The 24,395-nt window shown below is 36.4% G+C and overlaps 5 protein-coding genes across 9 annotated transcripts; all 5 read left to right on the forward strand.

Moving 5' to 3' along the window:
- Positions 1-60: 60 nt before the first annotated feature.
- Positions 61-3,038, forward strand: LOC147512841 (Cytochrome b561/ferric reductase transmembrane with DOMON related domain-containing protein). Its single transcript, XM_086595866.1, has 4 exons — positions 61-872; positions 987-1,386; positions 2,102-2,388; positions 2,642-3,038. The coding sequence occupies exons 1-4, from the start codon at positions 696-698 to the stop codon at positions 2,870-2,872; spliced, it is 1,095 nt and encodes a 364-aa protein (XP_086451992.1). The 5' UTR covers positions 61-695; the 3' UTR covers positions 2,873-3,038.
- Positions 3,039-4,983: 1,945 nt separating this feature from the next.
- LOC147512842 (RNA-binding KH domain-containing protein PEPPER-like) lies at positions 4,984-9,252 on the forward strand. Of its 2 annotated transcripts, none has more exons than XM_086595869.1 (8): positions 4,984-5,370; positions 5,453-5,554; positions 6,271-6,492; positions 7,338-7,396; positions 7,475-7,566; positions 7,692-7,804; positions 8,595-8,657; positions 8,865-8,975. In XM_086595869.1, exons 1-8 carry the CDS (start codon positions 5,095-5,097, stop codon positions 8,874-8,876), a joined length of 939 nt encoding a protein of 312 aa, XP_086451995.1. In that variant the 5' UTR covers positions 4,984-5,094; the 3' UTR covers positions 8,877-8,975. The 2 variants fall into 2 exon arrangements, with proteins under 2 accessions (XP_086451995.1, XP_086451994.1); XM_086595868.1 differs by having other exon boundaries at positions 4,986-5,370; positions 8,922-9,252.
- Positions 9,253-9,531: 279 nt separating this feature from the next.
- LOC147512843 (formyltetrahydrofolate deformylase 1, mitochondrial-like) lies at positions 9,532-16,780 on the forward strand. 2 transcript variants are annotated; one of them, XR_015215123.1, is made up of 11 exons: positions 9,532-9,955; positions 10,037-10,149; positions 11,158-11,308; positions 11,468-11,541; positions 11,627-11,786; positions 12,391-12,489; positions 12,737-12,823; positions 13,694-13,851; positions 14,769-14,970; positions 15,365-15,615; positions 16,200-16,780. XR_015215123.1 is itself a non-coding variant. In XM_086595870.1 (8 exons), the coding sequence occupies exons 1-8, from the start codon at positions 9,800-9,802 to the stop codon at positions 13,838-13,840; spliced, it is 987 nt and encodes a 328-aa protein (XP_086451996.1). In that variant the 5' UTR covers positions 9,532-9,799; the 3' UTR covers positions 13,841-13,980. The 2 variants fall into 2 exon arrangements, 1 of the variants encoding a protein (XP_086451996.1); XM_086595870.1 differs by lacking the exons at positions 14,769-14,970; positions 15,365-15,615; positions 16,200-16,780 and having other exon boundaries at positions 13,694-13,980.
- On the forward strand, positions 13,729-16,780 carry LOC147512844 (putative aquaporin TIP5-1). The gene is made up of 4 exons (XM_086595871.1): positions 13,729-13,851; positions 14,838-14,970; positions 15,365-15,615; positions 16,200-16,780. Exons 1-4 carry the CDS (start codon positions 13,840-13,842, stop codon positions 16,590-16,592), a joined length of 789 nt encoding a protein of 262 aa, XP_086451997.1. The 5' UTR covers positions 13,729-13,839; the 3' UTR covers positions 16,593-16,780.
- A 125-nt stretch (positions 16,781-16,905) lies between these two features.
- Positions 16,906-21,359, forward strand: LOC147512845 (uncharacterized). 3 transcript variants are annotated; one of them, XM_086599489.1, is made up of 7 exons: positions 16,906-17,232; positions 17,342-17,484; positions 18,444-18,576; positions 19,400-19,712; positions 19,819-19,933; positions 20,030-20,072; positions 20,916-21,358. In XM_086599489.1, exons 1-6 carry the CDS (start codon positions 17,039-17,041, stop codon positions 20,044-20,046), a joined length of 915 nt encoding a protein of 304 aa, XP_086455615.1. In that variant the 5' UTR covers positions 16,906-17,038; the 3' UTR covers positions 20,047-20,072; positions 20,916-21,358. The 3 variants fall into 3 exon arrangements, with proteins under 3 accessions (XP_086455615.1, XP_086455614.1, XP_086455613.1); XM_086599488.1 differs by having other exon boundaries at positions 20,843-21,357; XM_086599487.1 differs by lacking the exon at positions 20,030-20,072 and having other exon boundaries at positions 20,843-21,359.
- The last annotated feature ends 3,036 nt before the right edge of the window (positions 21,360-24,395 follow it).

A 24,395-nucleotide genomic window follows, 5' to 3' on the forward strand; every position in this document is an offset into this window, starting at 1 on the left:
AAGAGTGGACCCAAAGCAATGACTAATGATCACCACTAGGGCAGGTTTCATATAATGGACAACATTAATCTAAATTCTAAATTATCAGCAGAAACAATTCAAACAAATAAAATAGCTTCCTCCCCCTCTAATTTTTAACCATTCTAGTGAAGCCGTGGGGCCATTCCCAACCACTTCAAATATTTATGAATTATGATCAATAGAGCGAGAGAAGAGGAGGGCCCTGTTTCACAAGTTTACCTCTCAACAACTTTTCCATCTCTGGGTCCTGTAGCAGAGGAACTACGACATTGCTTGATGCAAGTTTGCATCATATAAGTCGTGGTTGGTGCAAACTCTTATTTTTTAAATTAACTTGGCCTGTTTAGTGTTTACCGGTGTTGCATATTGCTTTTGACCATCAAACAAATTTTAGCAATCAGATCACGGCAGAGGATTGCTTTTCTCTTTAAACTTTCTAAATGACCCATCATATGAATAGATAGTCAAACTTTAAAATAATATTCCTTACGTTCGCACCTTAACTACGTTCAATAACTTATAGTGTTGTACATAATTTTAATGTTTTGGTTGGTTTGAAAATGATAGTAGTAACTGCCTCGTCTTTGATAGACATGGCCAGCCTACCACCATTGCTGTCTTTATACTTTACCTCCAAAGCAAAATAAAACAAGAGAGAGAAAAGGAGACTTAAGATGGGGATCAAAATTTATTTCACTTCTATCTTTTTGTTATCTTTTGTTTTGTCTTCCTTAGTGAGTTCACAATCTGACTCATGTAACTCAAGTCCCAATCTCAATGGCGTTGTTCCATTTGAGACCACTTCTCTTCAATGCCATCCTGTTTGGACTGCTCAAGACTTCATTCTCAGAGTAAGTTGTAGTTACTTGTGTTATAAGTACTAGTTAAGTTTGTTACTAATGGCAACATATACATAAAAACTATTTTGTGATGACCACTGAAAGAATTGTTTTCCCAATTTTCAGTATTCGCAGGTTAGTTCAAATTTATGGAGCTTTGTCTTGTCGACGCCAAATACAAATTCATATGTCGCAATTGGATTCTCAACAAATGGAAGGATGGTTGGGTCCAGTGCTATAGTTGGATGGATTCCAGGTGATGGGATGGGTGTTGTTAAGCAGTACTACTTGGGAGCAACTAATCCAAGCCAAGTTGTTCCTGATCAGGGGAGCTTACAACTTGTGAATAACTCGACCGCTATTATAATGGAATCGTCGCGTCTGTACATGTCTTTCCAATTGAATACTACGCAACCTGAATCTAGGTTGCTTTATGCAGTTGGCCAAACAAATATAATTCCTACGTCGAACAATGTATTGACACAGCATCAGGATAAAGTCTCTACTCGTTTGAATTACGCATCAGGTGAGTTTTTTTTTTTTCCCGGTAAAGTGAGGGTGAGAGCATTACATAGATGCATACATGCTCAACTTCAATCAATTTTAAAAAAATTAGACCATGTAAATATTACATAAACTCAAATTTACACACTGCCTTCTACAGTTGCACTAGTTTAATTTTGAGTTCTTCCAAGCCCATATGATTTCATTTAGAAATAGGCAATTTTCTCTTTTTTTTTCTAGGATTGACTATCTTCGCACTATTTTTGAACGGCTATTAGGATTTATACTTGAAAACTTGCTATTATGGTCTGAAACTTTGAATAAGAGTATAAGACACACCTGATTTCTCAGTGATTTTAATTGACATTGCGTCTTTCGGACTCTGATTTCTACATCATTTTAAGGCAGTCTAGCACTTCATCCCTTGGTTATAAATTATAATCAGTCATAAAAGAATTTTGAATCAGATGACATCAAAATCCATGAAAAATCATTTTAAATTCAGGGAGCCATTCGATCGGAAGCATTAGGATTATGAGACTGTCGATAATTTGACACTATGATCATTGTATTGACAAATATAATTCGGTGGGGTCGATAAGATTATAGCGTTGCAAACTGTAACATAATCGATCAACTGGTAATATAATATGTATTTTGCAACAACGATTTTTTCTTCAATCCTGATCTGAATGACAGAATGAGCTGAGGTTCTTGTCATCTTGTGTCATATGCAGGCCAAATTACAACAGAAAGCAGGCCATATACTAGACTGAGAAGGGCCCATGGGATATTAAACATGCTTGGATGGGGTATTCTTTTGCTAATTGGAGCAATGGCTGCTCGCTATCTTAAGCACTGGGATCCCATATGGTTCTATTCTCATAGTTCTATTCAATTAGTTGCTTTCATGCTGGGAGCATCAGGTGTGATTGCTGGATTTGTCTTAGAAGATTTTCTAAGTACCAACGTCGACAGACATAAGACCCTTGGGATCTTCATCCTCGTACTTGGATCTCTTCAGGTCTGTATATATCCATCTGATTTCATCACATTAGCTAGTTACGTTGTTGAGGGCTGGGGTTACGTAATTGTCAGAAGTTATTCTTATACATAATAGAGAGATCTTATGGAAAAGCCGTATGGACAAAAAATATATTTTATAGTAGAAAATTTATCATTCAATTTAGAATTTTTATCTAAGACTTTAATTAAGGGCAATTAATTTAGGGAACCTTGTGCTCCAACATCTTACATTTCTTCACCCGACTGTGTAGGTGATGGCATTTCTAGCTCGGCCTGGAAAGGTTTCTAAGGTGCGAAAATATTGGAATTGGTACCACTACATTGTCGGAAGAGTACTGATCATTCTCGCACCAGCAAACATTTTCTATGGGATTCATGTAGGTAATGAAGGGAATGGATGGAACGCTGGTTATGGGGTTGTTCTTGCAATTTTGGTTCTTGTCGCCGTATGTTTGGAAATAAGGATGTGGATGAGAAAATAAAACATAGATTATTACCAAGAATGTTCGTGCTCTGGTTATTACAGTTTTTCACTAACTTGACCTGGAAAAGTTTTATGGTGAAAAATAGATTAATGAAGATTGTTAATATTGTGGATATTCAGAGCATATGACATTATATTGAATGGTATTTAGGGTTATGGGAACAGTGTTCATAGCTATCCTATTCTCTATACTCATTTTCCCACTTCATATTCACCTTTTGGACAAAGTAAGACTTCACTCTACAATAACATAATTGTACATAGAAAATAGGGCAATTCACTTCACTCGCTCTCTCTCTCTCTCTTAAATTATATTGAATAACACAAGTTAAAAAAAAAATCGATAACATTAACACATATATAGTCACATTCTATTGTCTTGCTTTAGGCCACCAAAATATCAGAACCCTGGCACTGGTTGCATATACTAAAATTGACCAAACCAAGAAATTGGTTAGGTAGTGGCATTTCGTTCTATGCTTGTGACAATGCTCTATAGGGGTGCTTGTGACAATGCTCTATAGGGGTGCTTTATATGGTGCTTTATAAGGCAAAAATGAACATGGTAAAACTTAAAAAGTAGGTAGATGTATAGGAATATGCTTAGGGGCCATTTGTTTTTGTTTATTATAAGACCTTTGAGGTCTTATAACCTCTTATAAGATGTGACCCAATGATTTAAGACATTTTTTTGGTTTGTTTTGTGTCTTATAAGAGGCATTATATTATAAATGTCTAGGCTCCAATTTTATAAATATCAAAATTGGATCTACTTCAATTCTATAAGTTTTATAACTTGAAAAATAACTCAAACACCCCCGTCCATATACCCCTATTCTCATTTATCTATTTTTCTATTTTCATTATTTTCTTCTCCAAATCAAGGCCTAAAATATCACCGATATATCGCCGATATATATATATATATATATATATATATATTTATATATATATATATATATATATATATATATATATATATATATATATTTTTTTTTTTTTATTTTTATTTTTTTTTTCCGAATATTGAATATTTTTTCCCCCGATATATATCAAAATTTCCGATATAAAATTTTATATCGCCGATATAACCAATATATGTGATATTTATGATATATATCGTTTGATTTTTTGACCATTTTTCAATATAAATATTTGATATTTATGATATTTTAGATAGTTTTAACTGATCATAAAAAAAATAGATATATCCGATATTTCCGATATATATCAGTTTTTTGGTATATCAAAATATTCACCGAATTCGATATTTTGGGTCTTGCTCCAAATAACTCCATTGCCCTAGCCACCACCACCACCACCACCACCACCACCACCACCGCCAAACTATTAAAATCATCACCACCATTGCCGCCACTACCACCACCACCATCACCTCCATCACCACTATTACTGTACTATTAAGACTATCGCCACCACCACTATCGTGCTATTAAAATCACCACCATTTCTACTACCACCACCACCACCATCATTACTATCGTGCTATTAAGACCAATATCATCACCTCTACTACTACTACTACCACCACTATCACCGTACTATTAAGACTATCACCACCACCACCATAATGCTATTAAGACATCCACCATTTCCACTGCCAACACCACTACTGTATTATTAAGACAAATATCATCACCTCTACTACCACCGTGCTATTAAAACCACTACCACCACCACCGCCAATTAAGGTAGTTTCTTAAAATTGATATTCTAATTATCAAAATTGTTTTGAAACCGAAAATCAAACTATACGCTTATTTAAAATTAATATATTCAAGTTAAATGTGATGTAAATCAGGGTTATATTTATCAAATAACCATTTATAGGATGTCTTGTATTTGTTTTTTTTATTTTTATGAGTGATTGTAAGAAAAACTTAAAATGAAAAACAAACCACTTTATAAGACCATCTTATAATACCTGTTATAACACATGGCCCTCTTATATAACTTAATCCAAAAAAACAAGTACCTACCACTCAAAACGCTAAACTAGCGTCCTCTCATGTTAGATACTGACTTAAAAAAAAAGCCCATTTAAAACCATACGGGCCCATATAATGGGCCTATTTCCTTCGTCCATTTACTCCCTTCGCCCCAAAACCAATTTTGCCGCTGCACAAGGGGTTGCTCTTCCTCGATTTTTTATATATAAAAAAACCCGGTCAATTTTCTATTTCATAATCAGTCTACAAAATGTCAGAAGAGCAACAAAACCAAAACCCAGATTCTATTCCTCCTTTACAACAACAAGGACAACTCATTGCGAAGCGAACTTGGAGCGGCGCATTTAATGCAGAAGAACAAACCGATTCCCAATCATTGAAACGAAGAACGATACCACATGACGTGTTGTTTAGACTTGTGGTCCCATCAAGACATATTGGAAGAGTAATTGGTAAAGAAGGTACTCGAATTCAAAAAATCAGAGAAGATACTAGAGCTACTATTAAAATTGCTGACGCAATCACAGTAAGTTTTCCCCATTTTTAATTAGGACATAATTTACTTCAGTAGAAAAATCTGTATTTAATTAATTGATTGATTGTTGCAGAGAGAGGAGGAGCGTGTTATTATTATTAATTCTGGTGGGAACGATTGCGAAATATCTGATGCGGAGAGAGCACTTCTTCAAATAGCTAGCCTTGTTCTTAAGGTGATGTGACTCGTAACAAATAAATGGACATATATTAATATGTCGAAAATGTGTATATGATTAAATATGTAAAGTTGAACTCTGTTGAAGTACTAAGAGGTCAATTTCCAACTTAGAGCGACAGTTTGTTATAACAAGGTTAGGAATAAGAATTAAACTTGGTAGGTTATAGTATTTTTCTGATTGGAATATGTTATTGTAAGCTTGCACAAGATATCCTTTCATTTGTGGTATACGATTAACGAAAAAAATGAAAATAAAATTTGTGGTTACATAATGTAGGATTTAATGCACCCTGCTTCTTGCTTGCACAAGACAGTTCTCAGAATGATATTTTGCTTGCATTTGATAAGTAAGTGAAAACAATAGCTAGGAAATAACTTTCTTTTAAAGATAAAAAGCATAGAAAGTAGATGTTGAAACTCTTACTTCAAAGATGAATAGTTGAATTGAAGAACAGAAATATGGAAGTTATACTTAAATCTTTGGTTTACATTTCAGTTGGAAACAGTTTTCTTTTCCTTTGGCTACTCGGTTATGCATTGTTTGTATTTTGATGGTGATTGTCCGTAGCACAACTGCAAGCAACTTTTCTTTTATTCTTATTATGGTTAATAGACTTCGTATGCTTTGTAGGGAGGCCTTGAGTCTGTCTGTGGTTTGTTTTACTCTTATGCAACAATTTACTGATGAACTGTCTCATTTTCTGTGAGTAGGAAGAGGATGTTGGTGTTTTTATATCAAATATGGGTATACAGCATGTAACTACAAACATGGTTCAGCTTTTGATTGCTGGGTCGCAAGCTGGCTGCCTGATTGGAAAGTCTGGTCAGAATATTGAGAAACTTAGGAACTGCTCTGGAGCCACAATCAGTATAATGCCTAAAACGCAGTTGCCACAATGTGCTTCTGCTCACGAATCTGATCGACTAGTACAGGTGATACTGTCTTTGTAATTGGTTACAACTTAAAACCAATGGATATATGTTTACGTCTTTTCTAGTTGTTCCATTTCTCCATGTTTCTGCTCCTTGGGTATTATTCAGCGCCAGAAGTGAAATGCAGATTTATTTAGAACAAGTACAGTGTACCCCCAGCTTTTTTTTAGCCAAGTTATGTTGACATGGATACGTGTGTATGTATCTGACACGGATACGAAGTATCTAACATAGTAACACGGCGAAACATAAAAAGCTGAGGTATATCACATACAATATGTGTTCGAGACTTGTGGTTTTTACCTAATTGTTCTTGCCTTAAAATATTTGTTGACAGGGTGTTTGGTTACCCCTGCAATTGGAGAGGCTGTCTCCATGATTCAAAATTTTGACCCTCAGGTCACAATGAGCAACCTTACCGTTGCGATAAAGCCTTAGCTCAGACCCACATTGAGAATATCTATATTTGTGACAAATGAGCACTTGAGCAGCATGTCATTGTTACAGTAAGAAGTTAATTAATAACATATTGACTTTCTTAAATACTCATTACTGAGACCAAAGGCGCCCAACATTTTGACGAGGCACAAGCAGGTCCTACTACATAATTTTAGATCAGATCTTTATAGCTATGTCAAATATTATGATTTTTTCTTTGTCAGGTCTCAATGTCACTAAGATTTTTTCCAATGTCCATGAACTTACATTAACCTGCTTTATCTCTTCTATTCGTCACCATTTGCTTTTAAGAGGATAACCCACTTCAGACCTCAGAATGTTGCAAAGACCTATATATTTCATTCAGGACACTGAATATATGCTCTCTTTTTGCATGCAAAACTCAGATATTGGGTGGTATACCACAAATACTCAAAGCCTTGGAGATAATTAGCTGTCAAATAAGGTATGGTGCTGGTATTTGTTTATCCTTTTTATTATTGTTAAATGCTAAGATTATAACATTTCTTTTCCTGTTATGCAGGGAAAACTCGCCCAGCAAAGTAATTTCCATCAGACCAACACAGAATTTGAGCTCAAATTGTTCAAGTCAGACATTGCTGGCCCAAACTTCAGGTTATTTAGTGATTGTTCAGATTAACATGATCGTATCTTTATCTCCCCACATTACGCAAAGTCTGCAGCGAATCATATTTTTTTGTCTAATAATGACATCATCCTTAGGAAACCCAATCTTGCAGCTGATATTTTAACCTCGGAGATGTTTATTCCGGAAATATTGGTTGGTGGTTTAATTGGAAAGTCTGGGTCCAACATATCAAGGATCCGAACTGAATCTGGAGCAACAATCAAGGTATGTACTGATAATGTTTTTAGTTTTTAGTTATTAGTGATTCTCTTTCAAGAATTTGCAACCAATGATCTTGGTATTAGGAAACTACCACAAATGAGTTCACCGCAGAGAACAGTGATGTGTAATTTGTTACCTCTTACATGGGACCAAAACATGCCAACATCATTGGCCACTTGTCTTATAAAAAATCAGAAGGTGTTCTCTACGCTATCCAAAATGAAGTGGCTAGAAGAAACAAAATAGTTAATGAAGTGACTGAATGGTAGGATTTGGGCCTTAGATTCACGATGGATGACCCTACTGTTCATGGGACGCAAAGAGGCAACTCCTTTGATATTTTTTAACTTTGCTGTCAAAAGTGCGCCTATGTGGCTAGGCCCATGCCCTAGACTCTAGACTCACACTCTTAGTCTTCACGCCAAAGCCTGCCTAGGCTCATCTCTAGCAAGTAGCACTTAGCGAGCTAACTGCATTGCTGCCTGATATATATTGAGTCTAAAAGTCAGTAGAACTCTGTTATTGGCCACTTGTCAGTTAGCTTTATATTCTCAACTGTTGAGAAAAGTGCACCTGATACATCTACAAAACCTAATCATGACATGTTAGTTGATGGTCCTGACTCTGGAAGACATGCCACATGGATGACACTGAGAGGACAGGTGTCTTATATTCTTATTGAGAGATGTCAGAATGTTTACTTAGCAAGGTTCTGATGCTCAGACGTGCAAATTATAGTTAAATAAGGCTCATGTTTATTTATTATTTTTCTTTTGCTTCTGTGTTTTCCCAGGTTAGTGGTAGTAGAGGTGAGCAAAACCTGAGGCATATTTTCCTTGGTGGTACTTCACAGCAGGTAATTTGATCTTCAGTTTTGAGAGTGGGTTTTAAGTCTTGATGCTAGAGCGCGGTTTGGCTTTAAATTTTGTGTAATTAGTCTGTTTCTTGTGTTTTCCGTAAATGTTGACCCATAAGGATACCTCTAATGGTTCTGTTGGGTCACATAACTTAGCTGGCTGCGTTCACATTGGTGGATTTCTTTTCTTTTGTTTTTGAGCTACAGTTCAGCTACTGAATCCCTGCAGTCTCTCATCTTTATAATTTGCTACGGCAAAAGCAGGTAGCTGTGGCAAGGAAATTAATTGACGACTATATATATTCTCAAACATCACAATATCAAGGAAGTCAATTACCACAATGGCAAGGAAGTCAATTATCACAATGGCAAGGAAGTTGACTGGCGCACATTCCAAATTGCAATTTATTACAAAATCAAGTTTCCGATCTCTTATATATCTACTTGTACAAGTAACTTTTAGTTTATGTAGTCTGGCACACTGCGTAGCACATGTTTTCAGTGGATTCTATGCTCTATGCAGATTGCTGACACTGTTTGCTGGAAAACTGATTGTACAATTTTGAGAAATTATTGAGATAGGAATTGTATTCAATCGATCAGATCTCTAATATAATCCTGCTGGAAGTAACCATCTTATTCTTAGGCTAGAAACATACGCATTTGACAATTAAAACTGCACAAGAGTTCACGGCTGCCAAAATTTCCTAGCCAATTCAATTGGGGTCGAGGGTCCTATTTCACACACTGACACACTACTGTGTCAGGATTTGAGGTGGCGTGCAACCGGCCAAACGCATTTGCTATAACAACAACTTACATCTTGCAACGTTTTTTATTTCTTATAATGGCACCCACACGGCCACAGGTGAGCAGTGAACACAAACATTTTCTTTTCGTTGTGAGCTGTGAGAACATAAACAGCATAACCTCGATTTGGATTAGAAAGACCAAGACACTTTTCCAGGTCAGAGGTCAAGGAAGCAATTGAGAAATTCTTACAGAAAGGGAGGAGAGAATCCTGATATATATATAGTAAGTTAAATAGCTAGGAAGTATAAACTATAAACTAACTAACTTAACAGTAAACTAGTGTAGCTAAGGTTGCAAAGTGGTTGGCGTGGAAGTGAGAGAGAGATTCCATGACCCTCTTCCAAAGGGTATCTTCAAGGTTCCCAAGAATTGTAGGATTCCCAATAAGTGCCTTTGATTCATCGAAATTCTTCAACAAGTCCCTCTACTCCTCTTTCTCTTCAACCCCAAACACTGCTCATGGAATTCACGTCTTTCAATGCCCCGTAAGTTCCCTATACAATCTTCATATTTCGGTAAATTTAATCGGAATATGTTGAAATATTGATTGTTTTTTGTATCACTAGGATGGAGTGGGGATTGTGGCGAAACTTTCGGAATGTATTTCATCAAGAGGAGGAAACATATTGAGCGTGGATGTATTTGTTCCTGAAAACAAGAATGTTTTCTATTCCAGAAGGTTTCTACTCTTTTACTTGAAAGCTATGCAATGTTTGAACTCCTGTATGGAATTGTTTTTGTATCACAGATTAGTGTATGTCTAATATGAGAACATATTAGAATCTAATTAAAGGCAATGTACGCACCATTAGTAATCACTTTTTATTGGTAATGTAGGTGAGTTTTTCTTTAGGTTTTAAAAGAGTCATCTGTATACATGTTAAATTATAGTAGACATATGTGTCAAAAAGTAGGTGTGATTTAACTGCCGAACCATGCATGCTAGCTAAAAGCTCTGCTATGAATGGCAGTTGTCATATTCCATACTTGTCAAACAGAAGAGCACTTTGTAAAAAGATGAATATTGTTGTTTTCCAATGGCGCATCCCAGAATGAACTTGACTTTGACCAGAGATTTTTACCTTCCACACTAGCTTGTAGAGAAAGAATTGAAGCTCACTAGTCACCACTCTAGTGTTTCGTTCCTCCTTGAAATGTTGATGGGAGGTCTTCACCCTGAACTTATCACTTCTGCTCCAGCTCCATTCTCATCTAATCTCTATTTCCCCATTTCACATCTTCAATGATGAGTGCGAAAGAAGCTATAATATTAATGCCCTTAAACTTGTAGCCTGGTCAAATATTGAGGTCCTAAGGCAGCACTTACTCTCCCTTATCAAGGACTTTTTTCAGGAACTTGCCTCTACTGTAAGTCCTGTTGTAAATTAGAGGAAATTTTATAGCAAAGAGGTAGAATGTCATACCATTTATCAAGCCAAAAGCAAGTGTAGTTACGTACGCCGACCTCGCAAGTGGCTCTCTCCATGAATTTCTCCTTTGCTGCCATTATACTGTTTCCATAGACTGTTCTGCAGAACCTGAACAGCTGCAGCAGATTGCACATTTGCACCTCTTCTTGGTGTTGCGATCCTGCAGTTGTATCCTGTCATAAAAGCTGTAATCTGGTTGAAACATAAGTTATATATAACAGTAAGTTAGGGTACTAACGTCTTGTAAACTTTTGCAGTGAGTTTGTCTTTGATCCCAATAGATGGCCACGGCCGGAGATGGATGCAGACTTCCTTAAACTATCGAAGCTGTTCAATGCTATGAAATCTGTTGTGCGAGTGCCAGCTTTTGACCACAAGTATAAGATTGCAATTTTGGCTTCGAAACAGGTACATCCTGTTTCTTTTCCATGTTTTTTCTTTTTTCTTTTTCCTTTTTTTTTCATTTTTTATGCAAAAAAAGAAAAAGAAAAAGAAATTGAGGCTTCTGGTTGACTCACTGCGTACTGCAATACTACATAATATAATAGTTCTACTATGCCATTGCAGGATCATTGTCTGGTGGACTTGTTACATGGATGGCAAAGTGGGAGGTTCCCTGTAGATATAACTCGTGTAATAAGGTGATTTTCTTATGAGTCTGCATACTTGGTCTAGTTTTTCTTACTTTTTATGTGTTTACTTATCAATCCCAGTCTGTTCTTACAGTAATCATGATAGAGGTCCAAACACCCATGTGATTCGGTTTCTTGAAAGACATGGCATTCCATACCATTATTTGGGCACGAAAACAGGAACTGAAAGAGAAAGTGATGTCTTGGAATTGGTTCGAAACACTGATTTTTTAGTGCTTGCTAGGTACATGCAGGTATTTTGATGTTTTGTCTTCTGTTTTGCTTAGTATGCAAGTTTAAAGTCTCAATCACCCGATATTCATTTTTGAAGACTTTATATTGCGTGTTTTCTGTTGCAAGTATTTTTAGATTCTAAATGTTGCGGAAAATATGGTGTGGATTATTTTGGACTAGTTTAGTAGGTTTCTAAGGAGAAGAAAAAGAACATTGTTGTGAAAGTTAATCAATGCGGTTCTTCTTGAAGATGGATGATCAATTTCATCTCATTGTTTGATTAACCTGACATTCTCTCATTATGTGAATTAAAGAAAGTACTTTGTGGAGGATAATATGTCAATAAGGCTCGTTGAGTAACTATTTTTATTGACTATAAGAATTACATTACTGGTTAGCCTTTTAGATTTGTTTGTTCACACTGTCTGTAACAAGAAGTACTGAGGACAAGTTTCTTAGAGTCCTGAATGTTTCTGTCTGTACACATAACTCAATAGCAAGCCACAGCGAAATCACCATGCTTTACCCGGTGTGATATTATTCTTTAGCTTATTGTAGGACTGATTCAGTAATATCATCGTGTATGCTATGTGTGAAGTCAAATAACATCAATACTTTTTTCAGATAGTATCAGGCGACTTTCTGGATAGCTATGGGAAGGATGTTATTAACATTCACCATGGTCTTTTACCTTCATTTAAGGGCGGTTACCCTTCTAAACAGGTATAGTTCCTAACAATGTCTTTTAAATTCCTATGACTTTCTCATTTCAGGCCTTTAATGGCTACTTTTCCTTTATTAATTAGTTCTTTATATTTACACTGGCATCCAACCTGATGAATTCCTGTTTAACACTGCTTGTGACTGGTCAGTTCGTCCTTACTGCTAGAAAAACTAAGCTGGGAAGTTGGTTATGTCATTTAGTTCATGATTATGTTCTGATAATAATTCACATGAACAAACTTTTCAGGCATTTGATGCTGGTGTAAAATTGATAGGTGCGACAAGTCACTTTGTAACTGAAGAACTTGATGCGGGGCCAATTATCGAACAAATGGTAATACTCTTAGCTACAGTAGTAATATTAGTTATACTGTGTGTACAACTTTTTAGTTTTTATATGACCTTGCCAATGGGTGAAACACTGAAACTCTAGAATTATGGGTCTTGTACAAATTGAACTCTAGATGATTTAGCTTTTTGTCGTAGGGTCTTGTGTAAAACTAAAGAGTCTCAATCTTCTCTGTTAGTTGTTGTCTTGGCTGAACAAGGATGTTATTTAAGTTTAAAGTTGTATATGTAAGAGTAAGACTGAATAGCAGGAAAGTTCAATTCATTGCAAACCATACTTGAAAGGAAAGAGCATGGAAGGTTCTTGATTTCATTTATGGTTCCAATGTGTGTCATCAAAGTTGAAGGGACTTGAGTTTTGCATCCATGTCGTCTATAACTAAAAACCTTGCTGTAGAACGAGATCTTAAGCATAGTGGAAGTAACTAATACAAAGTAATTTAAGGAAATCTTTATATGGAAATATATTTCTGTCTACATTTATTTTGGTAGACATTGTTAAGTTCATGACGCCTGAATATAAACGAAGTCTGCTAGTCTCATAGTATTAGTAGTGTCAGTGATCACAGTTCTGTCTACGTTTATTTTGGTAGACATTGTTAAGTTTGTGAAGCCTGAATATAAGCGAAGCCTGCTAGTCTCGTAGTATTAGTAGCGTCAGTGATCACAGTTAACTCAATTTCGGTTGTGGTTGTCCATTTATGCTAAGTATTTACTGTCTAGTATATACCCACTTGAAAACATTAAGCTGTATGCCGTCATGTTAAGTAGGTGCTGTTTTTGTGTGCAATGGTCTCATTTATAATAAGCAAATGCCATACGAGGAGACTAAATATCTTTCACCATCATTATGCAGGTTGAAAGAGTTTCCCACAGAGATAACCTGCAGAGCTTTGTGCAGAAATCTGAGAACCTAGAAAAACAGTGTTTGGCAAACGCAATTAAATCTTATTGCGAGCTTCGGGTGCTTCCTTACGAGGACAACAAGACTGTTGTATTCTGATGAAGCAAAAAGTATTAGAATTCCTCTTTTTCTTTTTATTATTATTTTTTTAATAAGACACTTTTTAGTTGATAATAGGCCAATGTATATGCTTCTATTTCCAATATGAAAAGCGGCTCATGGAAGTTTAACACAACAAACTGACAAAACTTATGGTCATCAAAACGTTGACAGTCTTACAGCTCTGTTTGGACCCAAGGACCAAAATATCACCAATATATCCGATATAAATCGGTATTTTGGTACACCGACATCGATATTTTTGATATATATCTACCGAATATAGAACTTTTTTTTTCCGATATATAATGGAATTTCTGATATAAAATTTATATTGTTATAGGATATTTATGATATATATTGGTTGGGCGATATTTCCAATATAAATCTGATATTTTTGATATTATATTTTTAATATATATGATATTTCTGATATTTTAAATAGTTTGGACTGGTCACCAAAAAAAATGGATATATTCGATATATATCGGTTTTTGGGTACACTGATATATTTATCGATATTTTGGGCTTTGGTTTGGACTATGTTCATTTACTGTTTAGGCTTGTGGGCTGTTGGTTATGAGTGGGCGAGTGGCTGACCCTTCACTTCTCATTCCCGCTTCTCAATTGTGTTATCCGGGAAGGCCCATGATGGAAAAAAATTGGCCTTAGGGCCCCAAAAATCGAAAATTCCAGGTCAATCTTCAAATGGTATGGATATGTCCGGGCAGTTATTAGTTATTACATGGTCTAACAACGGTCTCGCTTGCCATGTAGGCTGGCGGTTACAATTTAAATTCCTCTTTCTACACGAGTCTTATTAGAAAAGACGCGCCTCTTTGGAGAACAACTCATGGTTCTCTATATAACTGTATCAACTTCCTCTTTCTTTCTTTTTCACTACGCACTCACAGTTATTATTTTTCAGAACTCACAAATGAGTAGGCATTCATCAAACACATTGCACACTGATTCTCCTCCGTGCTGTTTTGATAAGATGGCTTCGTCAACTACATTGAAAATCCAGTTTCAGCAGTCCTTCACGCCAAACGCTCTTCGATCTTATCTTGCGGAGTTTATCTCCACGTTCATCTTCGTCTTTGCTGTTGTTGGTTCTACTATGGCGTCACGTACGTTAGTTTTCTCAAACACCATTTCTTTCCATTTTAATGGATTTAAATATATAGTTTTAAAGTTAAATATTTCACATTCATTTGTGTTTGTATATGTTTACCATACGATGTACCAACCCTTTTGTAACAAGCATTCACAAAAAAATAAAATAAGGGAGATCCACTTGATTCATAATGGAACACAAAATCAAATTTCCTGCAACCTGATAATACACATTTCTTGTATTTATCAGAAACGTTGTAACGTTTATCATTGCAATTGAGTTTACTGTGAAGTGTGAACACAGTGTCTACGTAATTATTTATGCAGTGAATGTTGTTTCTTTTGCTTTTTCATTTCACATACACGTTTCAGTAATTACGATTTGGGTTTGTTATTGCGCTTGTACAGAAAAAATGATGCCCGATGCCACATCAGATCCAACGAGTTTGGTTGTTATCGGCATTGCAAGTGCCTTGGGATTATCATCAGCAGTTTATATTGCAGCCCATATATCTGGTGGTCACGCTAATCCGGCTGTTACTTTTGGATTGGCTATAGGAGGTCATATTGGTGCTGTAACTACCATCTTCTACTGGGCGTCCCAATTACTTGGTTCTATCTTAGCATGTTTTCTATTGAAACTGTCTACCGCTGGCCATGTAAGTATCATCTAATTTTTATCTATTTCACAATTTAGGTTAATACGTACTTTTTCCTATCTATTTCACAATTTAGGTTAATACGTAGTTCTTCCTAGTGATCGATGTATGAACAATGTGGCTTTCATCTAATAATATAGTTGTTGTGCATAGGGTTTCAAAAAGTATGAGTTGTTGTGAATAGGGTATAATGGGAGATAGAAATAATGTGTTATTTTTGTACTTGTGGTGAATTTATAAAGTAACCATGTTGTTGTACACTTGTACATAGGGGTATGTATGCAGTAATGCACACAATGTAGCGCATTCACGAAGAATTAGGTGATTGTTATTTACGTAAGGAAAAGTATGAAATATTGCCACGATGGGCAGTAGCAGTGCAGCACCACGCAGTGTGACGAATCACAGACATATGCTGCCTTGATTTTTCGTATCTAACCTTTTACATCGGAAATTTATGCTGGAACAGAATTGTCGAATAATTATTCACCGCAGTACATTTCTTACTATAGTATGATATAACATGGAACCATATCAAAGTATGCTATATATGTTAGACTAACGTGAAAACATTATTTTGCCAGCCAATCCCTACACATGCAATTGCGGAGGAAATGACCGGATTTGGAGGAGCAATTCTGGAAAGTGTGCTAACATTCACTCTGGTGTACACTGTGTACGCAGTAGGAGACACAAGAAAAGGTTCACTTGGTGTTATTGGGCCCGTCGCTATAGGATTTGTGGTGGGAGCCAATGTATTAGCAGCAGGACCTTTCACTGGTGGATCCATGAACCCAGCTTGCTCATTTGGATCTGCTCTCGTCAGTGGAAACTTCAAGAACCAAGCTGTTTACTGGGTTGGGCCTCTGATTGGAGCTACAATTGCTGGGCTTTTATACGAGCATGTAGTGTTTACTCATTCATCAGATTCTTCTCCGCCTGGTTCACCCGGAACAGTCGAAGGACCTATTGTTTGACAACATTTCTACCTTTGAGTTTAGTATCTAACATTAGTACATGACGTAATTGGTTGTTGTAATGAAAAATATGAAAGACTTTTACTGTAAAACCTATGTTTGTTGAATTGAACATGTATTTATCTTTCCATCGATTTATTCATTTACTTTGTAAACATGGTTCAATCTTAAAACTCTCATTTTGGTCCGTGGTCTGTGTCGCGATAATATTTGATATTTGTGCGTGCGTTACACATTTTTTTACCGCGGATATACAAAAATATTACCAAATGGGTCACCCTGAAAGTTACATTACCAAATGGGTCACCCTTTTCCCTTTGCTGCACCAATGGCAGAAAGCATCAATAGAGAAAGTAGCATAACCCCTTAAACTACCAATATATCCGTTAATCCAAATTCGTCAGCATTCAAGTCTCCACTATTTGCATGCTGGAGGGTAAAACAATATGTCAAAAACTCTGCAACAAAAACTGGATAATCAAGGCAAAAAATTCTTCTTCACCGAGTATCCCAACATCTCTACAGTATATCAACAAAACGTGAAAGCATTACCTTCTCACATTACACAAATACCACCTTGTCTGGTGGGTTCAACAGATGTTGTGTATAGATTTGCAAGGCCTTTTCAAGAGATTCTTAGGTAAATTTATTTTCAATGTAACAAAATTCAAACATTTACATTTAAAAAATACTTCGTGTATTGATTAATAGCAAACGTTTTTTTTTTTTGTGTGGCTCTGGTAATATAGGGCAATTGTTAAAGCTTTGCGTAAGTTCCATAATTCAAATTTGGTTTGTGGACATGTGGCTGATTTAGGAAATATTTATTTCCTCAATGATGATGACTCTACAAAAGTTCATTTCCACTACATTGATGATTCTGGAATACCTGGTATGGTTTTTAATTTAATTTAATTTCTTTTGTTTATGGTTTAATGTCCAGACCCCATAGTATATTAGGATTTTTAGTGTCAATGTTACTTAGATGATACAACTACACCTGGAAAAGGTTAAACACAGAATCATCTATAACTTACTAGCATTTGTAACTTGGGGCATTGTGTTATACTTTTATCTTCAAACTGTAGCATCTCGCATCTGAATAGCGATGGTCCAAATCCCCACATTTCAATCTTGCATGATTGGTTTTCTGAGGTGTGTTTTGTTAATGACGCCTAACTAGCATTGTGGTAAATATGTAATGTGCTTTCTAATCTGGAGTAACAAGGAACCCATCAGGTTGAGACATTGACGGAATTTCAAAAGATTAGATGTTGTGAAAATTCAGTCTGCTACCAGGATCTCCATCGTCCATCAGCTCAGGTCTTGTTGCAGCCTTGTCTAAATCTTGCATATTCGTAATTTGGACTCTGCATAGTCTCTTGTATTCGTACCTTATTACATGCATACGTCTCAGATCTGAGGCACACCTTATTGTAAGAGTGTTTTTAACTTTTTTTTCCTTTTTCTCCCACATATAACTCCAGACATTCTTACAACAGCATGAACTTACCCTCGTCCTCAAGTGTTGAAGCGAGATGTTACCGCTGAAACATCATAAGCAATGTTTGTTGACTGCCTTAAGCGAGATTTCGCTAACAACCACGATAAAAGCGATTATTTTGCTTGTAGGAAATTTATGTTAAGTTGTATTTTACCCCATGTTACATGGACACACCATATTTTGAAAAAAAATCTGTGTCGGACACATATTGTATGTGATTTACCTCAATTTTTGATATTTCGCGTTGTCGGAGATTTCGTACCTTTCCTGTTTTTTTTTTGTCATTATAAGTTACGTCTAATATATGTTACATCTTACAATTTTATTTTTCTTTATATTATGTTTAGGTGATGATTGGAGGAGAGACTATCAAGATTTGAAAAGGTTAATTCTCCACATTATGGATCACTTCAATATTCCAACTGGGGGAGAACCAGATGAGATTAAACATCTATTCAGCCTTCTTGATGCTCCTGAAGGGTAAGAGTTATTAATGTGAATATTTTAATTGTTGCCGTATACATGAAATAATAGGAGTTACTTTTTATTTAATTGGACGGACTACGCAGTTCTTTGGTGGGTTGAATTTAGTAAGGACTCTTCTTGTTGTGGCTTAAATACATGACTCACGTTTTTTAACTTATGTCAGCGAAGAGACGAAACTAATTTTTAAATTCAATACTACCACTTCACATAAATAGTATCACTCAACCGGAAAACATAAAACCACAACAGAGTAGTACTTAGTTTTACGTTAACATGGAATACTTGAAAGTTCAACTTGTATTTGCTATCATGTCTATATTACTAAAGTTTTGAAATTTTCATTTGCATATGACTAAATACAAAGGGGTAGCAACAGTAGAAGTTATGTTGATTTATCTGTGGTACTTCACTATGTAACTCCAACAAAAAAATTCTGGCTTTACTACTTAAGCAAACTACTGCCGGAAAAGGAAGAAACACTTTGTCGACAATGCTTGTTATCTGCCTTTAGTTCTGCATTCTCCCCATATAGTTCTGAAAGAAATTTCGGCAATGCACAAACCACTTATCTCTTGAGTATGATAGATTGTAAAAAGTGCAGTTACTAATGGACTGATGGCTTATCATACACCAAAAAAATGGGAAAAAAAGAAGATTGCATAGGAAGTTAAAAAGGTTTATTTTCATGCATCTTATTATATCCTTAAATTACACCTGTGTTAATTGACCCCATTAGCCCTCCTATATGTGCAGTTAAACTATTATTGTTATTTCCTGTGGTTGTTAATTTTAGCATTTATTGGTATTTTTTTTTCAGGAAAACAATGGAAGTGGAGAACCATTTCTCCCTTTGGGATGCAATTCAAAGAGCACACTTTTTTAAGACTTTAGACAAGTTTCTTAATAATAAGGACTTCGTAGATGAAGTTAATTATGAATTTCGTATGCAATTTCCTCTCGACTTCAATTTTCATTTGTACGTGTTTCGTAATTCCTATATATGCGAGAGATTGTGGACCTCATCTAAAGGAAAAGGAAAGAAGGCAACTAAGCCAAACTTCGCTAAAGATGTAATTGGGATGTGTAAGATTTTTGGGGACTCTTACGAGAATGGAGATGTTGATGCTATGGTACAAAATACTAAAACTTGTTTTTTTCATTTATTTTTTTGTTTAAATCAATTTTAGGTTTTCAAATTTATATTTTGTTTCCTCTTTTTTTCTTACTGTTTTGCAGGGTAGACAGTGGAGCTTAAGTGTAGTTGATAAATGTTTGCATACGGCATTCCCATTTGCACTGGGAGCATTGGGTTGTGCCTTATCAAACATGGGCTCGATTTCATTGTTTTGGGGTAAGCTATTACGCTGTGTGGTGTATTACTCATCTTAGTGTCTGTCATTTAGAATTAACAGTATTTACTCTGATTATATGTGGAACATTATTGCAGGTCCTACGTTGCAGTAGATTAGACCTGATTTACTGAAGTTTTGGTACTTTTACTACACACTTACTATGATATTTAATTCATCCTGCATACTCTTCCTAATCCAATTGCGTTACTATAAGAGGAAAAAAATTGTTTCAACATAATCTACTGGATGTAACTTTTGCTGGCGATAACATTTTTTATCGTGTTAATACATTTGTAGATAGTAGTTGGAATGCAAGAACTGTAGTATAGAACTTCTGATTTTCAGTTGTGATCAATGTTTGGTCCGCAAAATAGCAGCTTGGGCGTGGGACATGGTGCTATTGATTCTTTACGTTTTTCATCATATTAAAAAAAAGAAAAGATCTTTTTGAAGTGCTATTTCGATGTCACACAGTAAAAATTTCAGAGTTTTCTTTTGAGTTTGAATCTCTTTGACTATTGTGTCATAAATTAAATGGAAGAATATGGAGATAAAATTGAGGTATCTGAGCCACTACAAGAATCTTTTTAACATTTAAGGAATCATTATTTCATGTGCTTGAGTTACTGAGTTTATGCAACCTACATGGCTATATGTTGTTTGGTAGTTTAAAAAAGAAACCTAAGGAGGCTTACTATGACTTATCAAAATCTTGTTGCAGTCATCGTATGTTGTGTTCCAGGAAAGGACTGGATTGCAGATGTTAACTATATACATGCATTTGCACGCTGAATTCTTGTTTGTTCCCAAATGTACCTCATTTGCTCGACTTGTCAGACTCACTTTTGTAACACATGATTCTCCTTGGTGAAATAATCTGTTTGTCATGTTTTCATTTGTGATGGCAGTGGTAGTCAGAAAGCCACCTTCACCAAGAGGAGCCCATTGATTTGATTTCTCTTTGTGCTTTGCCGTTGGTAGTTATGTTGCAGGGGAACTGGTATGTCACGTCCAAAGCCACCTAAAGAAAGTGGTGGGCCACCAAATTCTCCTTGCATACCAAGTGGGCTACTTAAGCTGAAGCTCCTCTTCTAGGAAAGGGTTCCAAACCAGCCTTAGAACCAACCAACCTTCGACTGGCCGGACCCAGAAGCAACCAGAAGAGAAAGCCTCCAAACTCAACTCCCCAAGACAGTGCGGTGACCACCCCTAAGATTGCTCTTGCTAGTCTTGCTCTGTGGATGAACGAGGGAGATGGGACGTGTATAGTAATTGGGCGCGAGAAAATGTTAATGTTCCAGACTTGCAATAGTTTTATGCAAGTGGGTTAGGCTTTGGCTTTTCTGTTGTAAATTGTAATTGATTTGGATGGAAGGAAAGTTGTTACTTGTACAAATTATTGATGGAAGGAAATATCTTACCCAAATTTCAATCTACTGTTATTAGTTCTCATTAAATGCTATCTTGTTTGTATTGAAATGTACTTTAATATCATTCTTTGTAGTTTGTACTGTACGGTACAGGTAATGCAATTCCATATTGTACTCTAGAATCTAAATTGACAACTTGTTAGGATTTAGAGCATCTTCTAGAGTGTGTCAACTTCTCAAGGTAATTAAGTGTCCCAAGGTTGGCGGAGGAAGATGAGAAATAACAGAAAGATGAGTGTTACGTACTTACGTTCGTCGATTGTTCATGATGTGTTGGGCTGTGTCTTGGCCTCTTGGGTTCAATGGTCGTGAACTTGGGGTTGGCTGAGTTGTGAACCGGACCCTACCTAATAACCATATCCCAAACTGTAGTGGTTTTGTTCCCAAGTCCTAACCACTTTGGCAGCTGATCCGAGAAAGAAGAGGGAAAAAATCCTCCCCATTTTGAGATTTCTATTGAGAAGATGAAGAAGAGCGGAATGAGCGAATTAAGGAAGAAGATCACAGCAACTTCGACCAGTGATCATCAGCCAAACTACCTAAGGGCGACAAAAACGTCGTCGTCGAAGTCGAAGGTGGTCCAGAAGAGGGAAGATCATAAGATGACAACCGTGAAGAATAAGAAGAAGAAAGAGAATATGATTATCTATCTTGCTGTCCTTGCCTTGCAACCATCAGGTGTTACTGATACTCTTTGGTACGCAATAGATCTTAGCTCCGTAGCACTACCAAGAAGACAAACAAAAACTAAAATCAAGCTCTCTCCACTTTTCAAGTTACCCAATTCCCACATTTCTTATGGTTGTGCTGCCTTAGACTCCAAGTTATACGTTTTCGGCGGTTTTGATCAGTGCTGTCGTACTGCTATAAACCGTGCTCTAGTTTACGACACAGCTGGGAAATGGACAGAGCTAACTCCTATGTTGTCACCCAAGCTTTCTCCCACAGTTTATCCTACTGCTGATGGCGGTTTGTATGTGCAGACTAACAACAATCCCTTGGCTCGCGACGACAATGGTAGATTAGTCAGGGACGAAAATGGTGATAATGTACCTTCTTATGTTATGTTTGCTGAAACCTACTATCCATCATCAGGAACATGGACACCCCATTACTCTGTAACTGGTGGCTGTTCGACAAGACCTCACCCTCCTGTTGTTGTTGAAGGTGTTGAGTATACTCTTTTTAATGGTCTGATTTATGCCAAAGATTTAAAAACTAGGCAACGCTCTGCAGTAACTGGTCTGGAGGATGCGTTTTCTTGTGCGCCTGATAGCGAATATAGTGGGACATTTCTGTTTCATACAGGAGAAGATCGAAATTTCTGCCTTGTTTGGTCTCCCAACTTTGATCTCCCTTACGACAATGAGAAAATCAAGATTCATTGTTTAAAATTTCATTTCCTTCCTTGCAATGGTTCAGAAGACATAAGCCAACACCCCCCTGCTGCTGTTATTGATGGGCACTCACGTTATACTGCGGATGGCTACTATCTCCAACATTGCTTGGCTATGCCTATGTGAGTGAGTGAGTGTGCTTAGCTTGATACCCTTTGTGTTACTTAAATCTTGTCTCTTATTGAAACTTTGCATATCTGTATTGGGTTATGTTCCTGATTCTGCATTCTCGAATATTTATTGGTGCATCTCCATAACGCCGCAATAGTACTAAACGAGAGGGGGCACAACATAAATCCTAGGAGGCTTATTGAAAAAAATAGTCTAATGCATGTGTTGATAAAAACACGAAAGGAACCGTAGATTGTACTGCCGAGCTCCACATTGGGTCGGTTGAAAAAAAAACTGAGAAATACAAGCACGTCTTCGTAATGCCCAGCGATATACATAGACTTAGGGCTGGCAATGGGTTGGATCGGTTCGGATATAGGCAAATCCAAAACCGATCCGCTTTTCAATAATACAGACCTAGAACCGGACCTGATCCGAACGGATATTTGAGTTAGAGAACCAGAACCGAACCGAAATTTTTTTTTTGATTCCGGATCCGATCCGTTCCGAACCGATAAGTTCAATTTCAACCCGGTGAACCGAGTTTTTAATAATTGGATCCTAATTTTCGTTATATAAATATTAAATAATTTTTTTTCCTAAACACAAAAACAAGATATACAAATAAAAAAGGCATAATGAATGATTTGAAATCCAAATTTGTAATAGAAACCATCTTTTTATTATGTAAAAAAATATCGTAATATTACATATGTATTTTGCATATCTTATTTTGGAACTTTAAATATTGCAATGTTGTATAAGGTAATAGAAATATATGGTGGAGGAAAATTAGAAAGAATAAGACTAAAAATTTTAATTGGATTAGGCCCATAATGGTTCGGTACATACTTAATCTAGAACCAATCCAATAAGAGTCCGGTTCTGATCTTCAAGACCCAGAACCGGTCTAATATGCTAACTACCTGTCCCAGACCCGTTTTTATTGGTTCGGACTGGATCGGGTATCGGTTCTTACCCGACCCATTGCCAGCCCTACATAGACTGCAATAGGTAGGGGCAGGTGCATGGAAAGGGTTGTTTGTGGGTAAGAAAGCGTTGTGAACTATGGCTGAAGCACCACTGAGGTTTGCAAACAGGCGTGCGTGGACTGGATGGGCTTCTAACACAACCCGAGGCTCCGAGGTAGCAGTGGATAGGTGCATATTACGAGCATGTCTACTCATCTTTTCACGAGTTTTATGGGTGTTTTCAATTCATATCTCTCATTCCAGTTTGTAATTTTTTTTCCACCACAAAAAGGCTGAACATAGCATGGACCAAAATATCGCCGATATATCCGATATATCGCCGATATATATCGGTATTTTGGTACACCGACATCGATATTTCCGACATATATCTACCGAATATAGAACTCTTTTTTTCCCGATATATATCGGAATTTTCGATATGAAACTTTATATCGCCGATATAATCGATATTTCCGATATAATCGATATATATCGGTTGACTTTTTGACCATTTTAAAATATAAAACCGATATTTCCAATATATTTCCG

Source organism: Coptis chinensis, chromosome 3, assembly GCF_015680905.1.
Source record: "Coptis chinensis isolate HL-2020 chromosome 3, ASM1568090v1, whole genome shotgun sequence".
NCBI classification, from domain to species: Eukaryota; Viridiplantae; Streptophyta; class Magnoliopsida; order Ranunculales; family Ranunculaceae; genus Coptis; species Coptis chinensis.